At 40.0% G+C, this 12,622-nt stretch overlaps 1 protein-coding gene across 4 annotated transcripts in view; it reads right to left on the bottom strand.

Annotated features, from left to right (window-relative positions):
* Positions 1-3,371: 3,371 nt before the first annotated feature.
* Positions 3,372-12,622, bottom strand: part of SH3KBP1 (SH3 domain containing kinase binding protein 1) — a 339,518-nt gene continuing 330,267 nt past the window's right edge. For all 4 annotated transcript variants that reach the window (XM_073356811.1, XM_073356821.1, XM_073356827.1 and 1 more), the window contains 3 exons: positions 11,559-11,830; positions 8,402-8,465; positions 3,372-5,963 (listed from right to left, as the gene is read on the bottom strand). In XM_073356811.1, coding sequence (XP_073212912.1) covers positions 5,922-5,963; positions 8,402-8,465; positions 11,559-11,830 — 378 coding nt within the window. In that variant the 3' untranslated portion in view covers positions 3,372-5,921. The remainder of the gene's footprint in view (positions 5,964-8,401; positions 8,466-11,558; positions 11,831-12,622) is intronic.

Raw genomic sequence — 12,622 nt, forward strand, 5'->3', positions numbered from 1 at the left:
CCCACGTGGAGAAGCAGGAAGGGGTAGCGATCCGAGGGCTTGATGAGTATCGGCAGTCTGTCCGTCACATCGCGAATCTTAGCCCCGGCAAGCAGCAGACTTCTCGGTTTTCCCGGTCAGGGCGGCAGATAGATGACTCAGTCCCCCGGAGGAGAGAGTCCCCGACCACCACCACCCGCCTCCTTCTCTTGGGAGTGGTGGTCGTGGAACCCCCCATCTCAGGACAGTGCATCTCATGGCTTCCAACCAGCGGAGTCTCCTTCTGCTTTCTCCCCCCAGACATATCATCTGGTCCACTCTCCGCAATGGTACCTGTGGAGAGAACATGAAAGCGGTTAGTTACCTGTGTCCGCACTGCTGGAACCCGGACATTCCCCCTTCTTCTTCTGGAGGTCACATGTTGCCAAGCTTCTTCACTGGCCTCTTGGCTCCTGCTCTAAACCTGCTCTAAATCTTTAGAGCTTTGTGCCTGTAGAAGCATATCCTGACTTTTGTCCAGAAAATCCTCCATCTCTCGTATGCAACGCAGGGTCGTTATCTGTTGCTCCAGACCTTCAATCTTCTCTTCCAATATGGAGACCAGCTTGCACTTTGTACAGACAAAGTCGCTTCTGTCCTGTGGAAGAAAGACAAACATGGCACATCCAATGCAGGTCACAACAGCTGAACCCCCCGCTTCCATATCACCTTTCTACTATGTACCAGTAATTGAAGTTGAATATGGTGATTCCATACACTTCATGGAATTCTAAACAGCAAGCGTTATTTTGGGTATAAATCAAGCAATCTCTTAAGTAGTCTGGCTTTCTCTCCTCTCTGAACAATGGTTAAGTTACAGTTCCCATGTAGTATTGCTAACTCCAACAATCTTGAGGACTCCCCCCCCCGCCCCCACAAATCATGAGGTGATTTCTTGTTGGTTATATTATGCTTTTAGTCTGTTTTGAATCCCCCGCCTACCTCCAGTGTGGTAGCTGCTGCATTCTCAGGCCCTTCCCCGCATTTCTCCCTCTCCCCACCTCGGTCGCTTGCCCAGCTCCACACGTTATTCCCCACAGCTCCTCAACAGGCCTGTGTTGCAAGGATAGAGTGAGAGAAGTGGACGGAGAAGAACCGCCCTCAACTGCTGTGCTCTTTCTGCTCCTCATTCCCCTCCTGTGAGAACATTACTTGCTGCTTCCTCTCCTCCCACCCCTACCAAAAACCTCCTCCTGGTTCCTGGTGTGATGTGTGTGTATGGGAACTCAGCCTACTTCCTACAGCAGCCCCGATTGGCTGCTCTTTCCTAGGAGGTAGGGAATGGGAGAAGTGAAGGCAGCCAATCAAAGGGATTCCCTCCCCCCCCCCACCCCCCGCAGGACTGGAGCCTCTCACAGGGAGAAAGAGAGACTTCAGCAATGGCCAACATTGCATTAGTCAGGCTGAAATCACAAGAGTTGGCAACACTGCTGACATAGTGTGGCACTTCGACACAATGAAAACAAATAGTAGACGCTTATAAATCACATAAGCCATGATCACACAAGCTGCCACACTTGTCCCCTGCCCCCGGCTGCCATTGAATCCAATGGGCTCTCCACAAAAGAGCTTGTAACATCAGGGCCTTAGCACATAGTATTATATCAGTCTGTCTGCTTCCAAATGTGACAAGGCAGCAGAGGGTGGTGCAGAGGGGACTAGTTCATTTGGAAGGCAAAGTTTCCTGTCAGAGAGGCTAAACATTTCTGTATCTTTACTGGAACTTGAATGTAAAAGAACAACACACAATAGATTTAAGATGGACTAAAGCAGTAGTTCTCAAAGCCAGTCCGCCGTTTTTTCAGGGAAAGCCCCTGGCGGACTGGGCCGGTTTGTTTACCTGCCGCGTCCACAGGTTCGGCCGATCGTGGCTCCCACTGGCCGCAGTTCGCTGCTCCAGGCCAATGGGGCCTGCGGGAAGCAGCGTGGGCCAAGGGTTGTGCTGGCCACCCCTCCTGCAGCCCCCATTGGCCTGGAGCAGCGAACAGCAGCCAGTGGGAGCTGCGATCAGCCGAACCTGCGTAGGCGGCAGGTAAACAAACCGGTCCGGCCTGCCAGGGGCTTTCCCTGAACAAATGGCGGCCCAGCTTTGAGAACCACTGGACTAAAGTATAAAGATAAAAAAGATAGCTATGGAGTAATATTTCTGCACATCCGTCCATGCCTGCAAGTTTTTCCTTGCCCATACCTATTATCTTTCTTGCAGTGGTAGAAATTTAAACATTGATGGATATAGAAAGATGGTTTACATTTTATATTAAGGTAACATTCTATATAGTTTATAATGTCTAGATGTAACAAGCATGTTACAGATGTGAGCAGTGTGCATTATAGACCATTTTAAGCACATCTATTGAAAGTGTGATAGATGGCTATAAGTGACCTATTGGACTAACAGTTGATTTATAACTTATTTATAAACAGAACATGATTAAAATGTCTGACCAAAAAATGAAATTTCACTACTAGAATTTAATCCCAGCTTTGAATACTTTTTATATTATGGGTTCTACTTTCCTTTAACATTTATTCTTCTAGTAATGTTAACAACAATTATGGTCACACATCTAGTGGAAACTAGGCCCTTTCAGTGTTGATTTTTTAAAAGTATCATTTTGAAGGATTTTCAGTATTTCCTACCAGTTGCATAAATACAAAATGAACCCAACAGATTTAACAAAATGCATTTGTTAAAGTTATCTGTAAACTGAGGGGCTCTGTTTATTATGAGTTTGCCACCTGGGGTATACATAATTTCTTTCACTGAATTATATAAAGCATTATCATACACAAAACAGGCAAAACATCAATGAATCAAATTATATGTAACATGGTGGCCCAGGTACAAGTGATTATAGAAGGAAAAAGCAATTGAACTATTAATAATAACTCAAAGGCATAAACGTGATGCTTTACAGCAATTTCCACATGAAAGAAAACAATCACAAAATTGCATGTTTGCCACCAGAGTGTTTGTGTGTGTGCACGTTAATGAAAAGTAATTTTACATGACTCTTCAAACACATTTAATCATTTTCATTTCAAAATGACTTCGTAGCTCCTCAGCATTTTCTGTTTTTCTTTGAATATAAAAACGAACCTTTCAAAAGCAGCAGTTAATATCTACAGGTCTTACTGAATCATTCATTTTTTTAAAGGGGGATTTCATGTCCTTTGTAAAATTTTCTATTATTATAATGAAATGCAGAAAGAAGAAGAAAAGGAGTACTTGTGGCACCTTAGAGACTAACAAATTTATTTGAGCATAAGCTTTTGTGAGCTACAACTCACTATGAAGTGAGTTGTAGCTCACGAAAGCTTATGCTCAAATAAATTTGTTAGTCTCTAAGGTGCCACAAGTACTCCTTTTCTTTTTGCGGATACAGACTAACACGGCTGCTACTCTGAAACCAGAAAGAAGAAGAAGAACTTGTTTTCCCCAGAAATCTTCCTCCCAGAACAATAAAGTTTTGAACAAAATATTTTCACAAAATTTCATTTTATCTTCTTTTACAAAGCATGATATGTCGGACTTCTAAGTATAGCCTTATAAAATGACAAGTTTTAACAGGAGAAAAACCATTTTAACAGGAGAAAAAAATCGATGAAATCTAATTTCAGGAAAGTCCATGCTGAGTTCAGACAGGCTTTTATAAAAGCAACTTTTCAGAGTTGCCTCTTATATTTCAAGGTCCAGTCCAGGAAAAAATACTTTAATTTATCACTGGTACCATAGCTTTTTTTCCCCATGGGTGAAGTTAGGAATCTACTGCATTATGAAACTGTTTAATTCTGTATACGTTTCAAATATACACAGTTCAGAACCCCAGCAGAATCCTTACAGGCTACATCACAAGTCCTCCTATTCTCCCCAAACTGTTACTGGTCTCATAAAAGATACAGAAATTAATAACCTAAATATCTTTATTGCTGGAAAACCGTGATGGGACTATAAATTTTATTTTAAAAAATCTCAATGCAGTTGTTTAAAAACATTAAATAAAAGCATCTCAGTGACCACATATGTAATTAGTGCTTTTGTTCCAGTTACAACTGAGAATACACTGTAATTTAAATCAAAGATTGTAAATTTCACTAACAAAAGTTGAAATCTCAGACACCTTCATTGCATAAAAGCACAAGCAAAGGAAATTGACCCAATGATAATGTTCTGTATTGCCATGCAGAACACCCAGTTGAGAATCCTTCAGGTAACACGTGTATACTGGGACGTTTGTGTGTTTAAACATATATAAATGAATTCTCCATATAACCAAATGAGAACCCCGCCAGCTGTTCATGAATGGCACAGGCAGATTGAGAAATAAGTCCCATCCAACCCTTAGCAGGAAGAATAGTAAACTGTGATGCAGGAACTCTAGGGTGGTATCAATTAATAACACTTGATATAATGAATAATAGATCCTTTGTGCGATTTTATCACTTCCTAATACTAGCATTATCAATCACTCATTCCACAAGCTGTACAAAAATATCTATATTTAGCTGATTCAGATAAACTCAATAAACAGACATAGTGGGCATTTGAGAAACATAATAAAACCATTCTCACAGGCTAAATGAAATCTGCTGCCATTTAAATATGAAGCCAGAGCAGTCTTATAATACTTTGTTTCAGATTGCACTAACAGGAAAGAAACAAGTTACTTTCAAAGGCTGAAATGCTCCATTGCAAACAAACAAACAAACAAACACACACAAAACTTGATTTTCATAAAACCAGAAAAGAAAGCACAGCTGCTAAAATGTATTATAAAGAAATCCTTCTATTTCATCTATGTTAGAAAGCTTACAACAGAATGTGGCAAATGACATTACATAAATAGCAAGTTAAACAACATCACACAACAAAGAGAACCTTGTGTATGAAATAATACAACCTTTTAACTGATGATATATTTAGTTAAATTTTATTTATTTTTGCTTTAGTAATGCATATTCTGTTCACTCAAAGTGTGCAAAAATGGGGACAAAGGCAGGTGTTTTAACTTTTCTAACGAAAATCAAGCAGAGATGACTTTTCTAGCTGAATGAGAGTCTTATTAAACAGGAAAGCTAAAAAGCCACGGCTTGTAAGACAAAGCTGCTCCCAACCTTATGCTGCCTTAGCACACATCTGGCGAGGTTGTCTGAGCAGCTATACCTCAGAAGAGTGACCTCTAGTGGACCTAAGTGATTGGTGTCATCATGGCAGCTACATTATTGAGATCTGGTTTGCAACCCAGTTCCAACCAGTGGGTGGCAAAAAGAAGGCACAAATCATTGTCAAGACAAGATTTTCTTTTTTTTCTTTTTTTTTAAATATGCCATTCTACACAAACTTAAATTTACACTGTAGATTGGTTTTGGGACATAAAATTGCATCTGTACTAGCATGTAAACCATCCCACAAAAAGCAGGCTATTCTACCGGAAGCAAAAAAACACCCCCACCCCCCAAACATCAACATTCATTCCTGGCTTATATGCAGTACAAATATTTTAGGAATCTGTGACAAAAGAATTAAAAAAAAGGTCAAAATCATAAAAGCTTGTAAACGGATAACCTGAAATACATTTTATTTATGGAAAAATATCGTCAAAATAGTACCACTACGGACTACACTGCCTGAGTTTTCATTTCATTTGTGATCTTGAAGTAGAGACGTTAGCACAGTAAGATCAGTTTCAGTCACAACCAGTGCCATACAGCAACTGCATCCCCTGAAGTTTTTTCCTCTTCGTTGGAATTTGTGTTGTGCTATCAAAAACTCTTGTGCTAATCCTTCAAACAAAGGGATATTGAGGCAATTCTTAAATCATTTGGCACAAAGTTATTTTGGCTGGGGCATAAATTTGAGTCTCAGTCATGATGAATAATGTAACATTCCACCTATCCAGTATTCATTTTGATTGAAGAGCTTTCTTTATGTCGTTAACTTCCATCTGCAAAGAAAAATCTGATTAGGAGATTTATTGATGTGTCAAATTCATGCATAGTGCCAGCACCAAATTCAGTTGCCTCTTATCTCAGGGTGTGGTGGGCTTGAAAGTAGAGGATTCTCTGTCATCCCCTTATTACTCCCACAAGCAAAAGCCTCACACATCCAGGTGACTCTCATTCCGGCTAAAGAGAATTGGAGATTCTTCTTCCAGAGCCCCGCAAAGATAGTCATTGGAACATGTCGTGAACCTACTCAGACTCTTCTCCATTGAGTGGAGACTGAACTGTTGCTGCACTCCAAGCCTAAAGGCTTCTCTTTATTTCACTAGGAAGGTGGTGAAGTATTGGAATGGGTTACCTAGGGAGGTGGTGGAACCTCCATCCTTTGAGGCTTTTAAGGCCTGGCTTGATAAAGCCCTGGGTGGGATGATTTAGTTGGGGTTGGTCCTGCTTTGAGCAGGGGGTTGGACTAGATGACCTCCAACCCTAATCTTCTATGAAATCTGTGATCCACCACACAGCCCTCTGCCAATTGACCTAACAGAGTAACTGATAGTTACCCTCTACTCCGGGTCCCAGCCCAGGGGCCCTAGGGATCGTGGTAAACCACTTGAACTCGTGCTTCCTTCCCCTGGGCTACTTCCCTCTCCTGCTCTTCAGCTTGTGGGGCTTCCTGCCCTCTCTCTCTGCACAAGCCAGGTGTCTCTTTACCTTGGGTCTTGGTCTTCTAACCACGGCACTTCTCCAAACTCTCCTCTACTTCAACTCCTCCAAACTGCACTCTGCTCCAACTCCTTCAAACTGCACTCTGCTCCAACTCCTTCAAACTGCACTCTGCTCCAACTCCAAATCACTCTGCTCCAACTCCTTCCCCTGGATATCTCTCCTATATCACTCTCCTGCTGCCTTCTGGCTATGCTGTATCACAAGCAGTATATTTGATGGTCCAAATAATGGCTCAGTTCTACTACATTTACTCATGTTGCCGGTGTCAAGTACTACTCAAGTGACTGATTCTATAGGATGACTCCAAGTAAGGTAATATTAAATGTTAAAGAAGCAGGACCTGGACTCTTAATGGAAATAATATATATTTTTTAAAATGACACTTTTTTAGAATTATCAGATTGTGTGCAAGAGAAACAGTAGAATCTTGTTCGCTGAAATTAACTTTTCAAATAAAATAAGACCAATTCTTATTTAAAAAGTCATTGGCAGACTGTAAATAACATTTTAAAACATAAATTCTCTCATCTACTTTATGAACAAATTAGATGATTAAAACTAAGAATTTTAAAAACAGATTTCACTTTTCACTAGCTGAACTCTGTTTACTTTTTTGTATTTCCCTCAGCTTAGACAATAAAAAATAAGACTATTCAGATTCCAGAAAATTTTCATATTTTCATGCGATAACACAATGCAACAGCATATAGATTGCAAACACTACAAGGGGAATATATATTTGTTTATATACATATATTTTAATTTCTTTTTATATTAAAAGAATGTATTTTTAAGTTTTATTGTAGGGGCAGGATTTTAGAACTGCACTATAAGAATTAATGTATAATTTGATTTCATCCTGCTAGCCACCCCATTTGAATAGCAGAAAGGAATGACCCTCTGGGACTATGAGATTCTGTTTTCCCATATGCATTACAAATTGGGCCCTCTTTAGTTCTTTGTTTTAAGGTTTAGTTAGTAAGAGACAGGATTCTGTATTGTGTCTATGTTAAGTAGATTAGAGGAACATTGAAGGCCTGGGTCTCAATGTAAATTGTCTTGGTTATTAATTGTAAAACTTAGCAAGGTTTAATTTGCAATGCCTTTTTGCTTGATATAAAATACTACTGTTTGTATTCTCAAAGTCTCTGTAAAAGACTGTTTGGTCTCTGTAACAGACTGCTTGTGTGAATGAGGAATGCATGCATCAGGAAAAGATAAGGTGTGAAGGCCATTGTTAACCAGATGGTCAAGAAAGGCGGAGCGAAGACACTTATCCAGATTTGTTGATGCCAAAGAACCATCAACGCATATCCATGATCCCTGATCCCCTTTGTGACCAATCTGGTTGGCCACTAGATTGATCCAGACTCTGGACTGGTAACTATAAACATCAACTGGCAGGAGAGAGAGAGAGAGAGAGAGAGAGAGAGAGAGTGTGTGTGATTGAAAAGCATATGCTAACTGTTGTATTCTCAATAAATGCGGTATGCTGCCTTCTTCCCTATCAAGATACTGTGTGCTTCTTATAACATTTATAAGAGCTTGTTTGCCTTATGCTTGAGGCTAAATTTGACCTGCCAGTATCCCTGTAAAGTTGTCTCCGACCACATAAGATTTGTTAGTCTCTAAGGTGCCACAAGTACTCCTTTTCTTTTTGCGAATACAGACTAACACTGCTGCTACTCTGAAACCTGTCATAAGATTCAAGTACCTGTAATCGTAGACGGATCTTTTTTTCTTCATCCAATTCAGACAACAATTGTTTAATCTCTTTTCTATAAAAAAAGAATGAAAAAATTGCAAAGGTTCATATTATTAAAATAAAGACAATTATCTCTGAACCATTTTCCCACCAAATCAGTTGCTGTATTTTCTCAATAATGATTTATCAAAGTATTTATATCCTTAAAACTTTTTGCATTAGTTTAATTTAAAACACATAATCGACAGAAGAGACTTCATTTATGCTTTTGGAAAACAGCTGTGTAGCAGCTGACCACTTTTGTTCAACTTACAAAAATACGACAAGGAATAAGGTTTTCCATTGTAATAAAAGTACTGTGTTTACAGGTTTAGTACTTTGGCCACCAAAATTTGCTCTGGTCAGTAACGTCACCACTGACTCAGTCCCCAATTACATTTTTTGTAAACGACAATAGGAAATTTGGATTAGTCCACTGGTAGGTTACCACAAAATGGTCTGTTGTCCAGGGGATGTCATGAAGGGAAAAGAAATGGTTTCTGACCTTTGAAAGGTAAGACCAGGATGTGATTATTTGGAGGAGGAAGTTTCACTATATCTTTCCCATAGAGATATCCTCTCCTCTGTCCCAGGCCTGTGCTCTGATCATAATAAATCTTGGAGAGACAAGGCAGGTGCGGTTAATATATTTTATTGAACCAACTTATGTTGGTGAGAGAGACAAACTTTCGAGCTTATTCAGAGTTTTCTTCAGGTCTGGGAAAGGTACTCAGAATGTCACAGCTAAATAGAAAGTGGGACCAACACGGCTACAGCAACGCTGAATGTAATAAATCTTGTCACACTCCTGTTTACTGCCCTGTCCTTCAAGCCAGAAACCAGCAGTTGGAGGCAGCTCCTGCTAGAATGTCAGGCCAGAGGGCTCTTGGGGCCAGTGGCTATGCAAGGCAGGCTGGGAATAGGTGTCAGTTGGCCCAAATTGGGCCACATTCACCTTGACAACCCCTACTTGACAGTCCTCCCCGTGTTCTTTTATTCCCCTACAGTCTCCTTCTTTGTTCTGTCACATTCCTCTGCCACTACAGGTTTTAGCGGTACTCCTAAAATCCTCTTCCCCAAACCTCTACCCTGTCCCTTTACTGTTTTTGGCCTGGCCTGTGGACACCCTAGTTTCATTCCCACTGGGAACAATGGAAGATATCAGCAATATTCAGGAAGGGCAAAAATAATGAGAAAATCCCAGCTTCTGAGATTTGAGCAGTTTAAACCCTCCCAATATCCTCCCTTCCCCAAGAATAAAAATAAATGTAAGACTCAGAATAATGACAGGAGAGTTTTCAACTCATTATTAATCACAATTCAGTTACAGTATTGCCAGCCTCACAAGATCAAAAATCATGAGCCAGTTCCTAAAAAAGTAATGAGATTTATAAAACATCATCAAACCATGGTTTTTTAGTCTCTCTTTTGACTTTTTACCTCCCTCTACTCTTCTGGTAATGTGTGTATGATAATTTCAGGTTGAAAAATCAACCTTTAATGCACAGATGCTTCTCCCTGGCTGCTCAAATGGAGATGGTGGAGGTACACAAACATATTTAAGGAGAATTAGAATGGAGAAGATGCAAAATGGTTAAATATTTGTTTTATTTAGTTGTTTTATTTATTTAGTCCTAAGTGGCCTCTGTTAATGGTATCTGCTTATTAGGATGGATGCCCCTTCAAAAACGGAGAGAACGGATAAAGAGAGGGAAGACACCCAGGCTGGTGGGAAAGAGGGGGAGTAATAAAAAAAAATCTAATTTACACATATTTGAAAACATACAAAGCCTGTAAAATGGAGCTGGAAAATGAATAAAGAACATCCAAGAAACACAAAGCACTCTCATTATGTATCAAGTTTTCCAATTATTTTTCAATAAAGATTTATGTGAGCTGCAAAGATCGCTATGTACATGAATATGTTTACAACATGAACCACCATTCCGAGCTTTCTATATTTCAGTGCAATAATGATACTTATCAGTCCCTAAATATTATTTTTTAAATAATTCAGTTACATTCTAAATATTTAACAAATAATTTTAAACCATTCTTTCTTTGTGTAATTTGGATAACTGTGTAACTATATACATTATCCAGTAGTTACAATAAATTATTTTTTAAAATCTCATAATTGTCCAAATAGGTAAAAAAATTCATTTTTATTTTAATTGTTCTTTCCTCCTGTGCTTCCTGGGACTTCTCCCCTTCCTTGAACCCAACAGCACACCCTAGCCCCCACCATCAATTCAGTCCCCCCATTCTCATCAGTCCCCATTCCCACATTTCAGCCCTCCCCGCACAGCCACACCACTGCTCCTCCTGGGGTCTTCACTCCCCTTTCCCAGGCCTGGGGGTATACAGCAGCGTCCCCTCTCATCTCCCCTTTCCCAAGGGCTCTTCACCTCTCTCTGCCCCTTCCCATCGCAGGTGCTGCAGGGGGATGCAGGTGAGGAGCAGAGGCACCATCCTGGCAAGTGGGGCAGAAGGAGTGGAGCCATGCTGGGCTGTTGTGCTCTTTGCTCCCTACTCCTCCCTCCCCTCCTGTGAGAACACTGCAAGCAAGATGGAGAGGCTCTGCTGGCTTATAGCAGGGCTGAACTTCATGAGGGGGCTGGAATGTCTCACATCATGGTGAGATGGGCTCTAGACCCTCAGAAATCCCGTCACTTGCAACAAAATCATTTGGAGGAGCAGCTTTCTGGGCAACTGTATTAACAGTTTAACAACTACTGAAGAATTTTAGTATAAAACCCCACTAGAAATGCTTCTCAGCTTTCAGATCAACATATTTAAGAGTCCCTAAATGACAACTGACGTGTTAGACAGTAGCACCTCGTTAGACTCATTAACCTCTGTCAGTCAGCAGTTCAGCTTTTCAAAAAGTCCATGTAAACATGTACTTATATGATAAAACAACATAGCTCCAGAGAAGCTGTTACAAACTATCAGATTGACTGTATCAGTATTTTAAAATTTTTCTCAACATCTGTCTTTATTAAACCTTTTTTTCTGACAAAAAGATCAAAGGAATTTCACACACAAACACACATATTATATGGAAAAGATTGGTACAAGCACAGTAAAGATGATTAGAATGGATGTTGTGGTTTCTAATGCTTACTTTTGCTGGTCTTTCATTGTTTCAACGATAGTTCTTAGCTCCTTAACTTGTGTTCTCAGCTCTTCCAAGGCTGCCGGACCCTGGCTTGAGAGCTCAGTCTTTGGCTTTCCTTCAGTACTGAACAAAGATGGGGAATTTGACCTATGGCCTGTTGTTCCCACAGTAACTGAATGAAGTGCAGGTGAGGATGAGGAGGATAACGATGCTTGTACATTACTCCCACTAGTCAAACCCCCTGGTTTTGGAGGCAATGAAGTTTTATTATCAGACACCTGTCAACAAAAAACAATGAATATTAAGTTGCCAGTGATAAGAAGCTTTGGTTTCCTGAATTGGAAGCACATCTCAGTATTAGCTATATTTTACTCCCCTGCAGTCATGCTGATGGGTTTGGTTAGAACCTTTACATGCTTCAACATGGCACAATGGATACGATACGTCACTGTTACTCAAATCTGTCTTTCTGAACAACCACAGTATTAAGCTTGAGCCTGCCAGGGACCCTCAGCCCAACCCATCACTGAAATGTTTTCCATCAGTATTGTTGCAACTGACAAGGAAAAAACGTTACCAAAATCTAGGTCACCAATAAGACAGGTACAAAGGTGAAAAGAGTTAAAAACAGAGATTTTACATTTTTATTAAGACGACACAGGCAATTCTCTAACAAAATTAAGTGCTTGATACACATTTCACACAGAACTTTATTATAAGTCAGAGTACGCTGAGCTAAGCTGACCTATTTCTGTGAGAATGCAACTTGTGTCATGCAGAGAAACTAAGTAGGATTTCTTGCAGTACCAAATTTGTTTTGATTTTCAACTAGTAATTGAAAGATTCTGTCTGCAATCCAAAACACAGTTAAAGAAAAGGAAAAGTTACTTTACCCAGACTATTACTTAAGAGCTATATAATCCTTAAACCTCCCTGACTTATTCTCCATCAGAACAAATGTACTTCATATTGCAGGAAGTATTCATCTATCAATGAGAAACATCTATCAAGGAGAAAAATAATATGTTCAACTACTTTAAAATAATTGTGTAACTTTGGTACTGAGTTTC

Source organism: Lepidochelys kempii, chromosome 1, assembly GCF_965140265.1.
Source record: "Lepidochelys kempii isolate rLepKem1 chromosome 1, rLepKem1.hap2, whole genome shotgun sequence".
Classification (NCBI taxonomy): Eukaryota; Metazoa; Chordata; order Testudines; family Cheloniidae; genus Lepidochelys; species Lepidochelys kempii.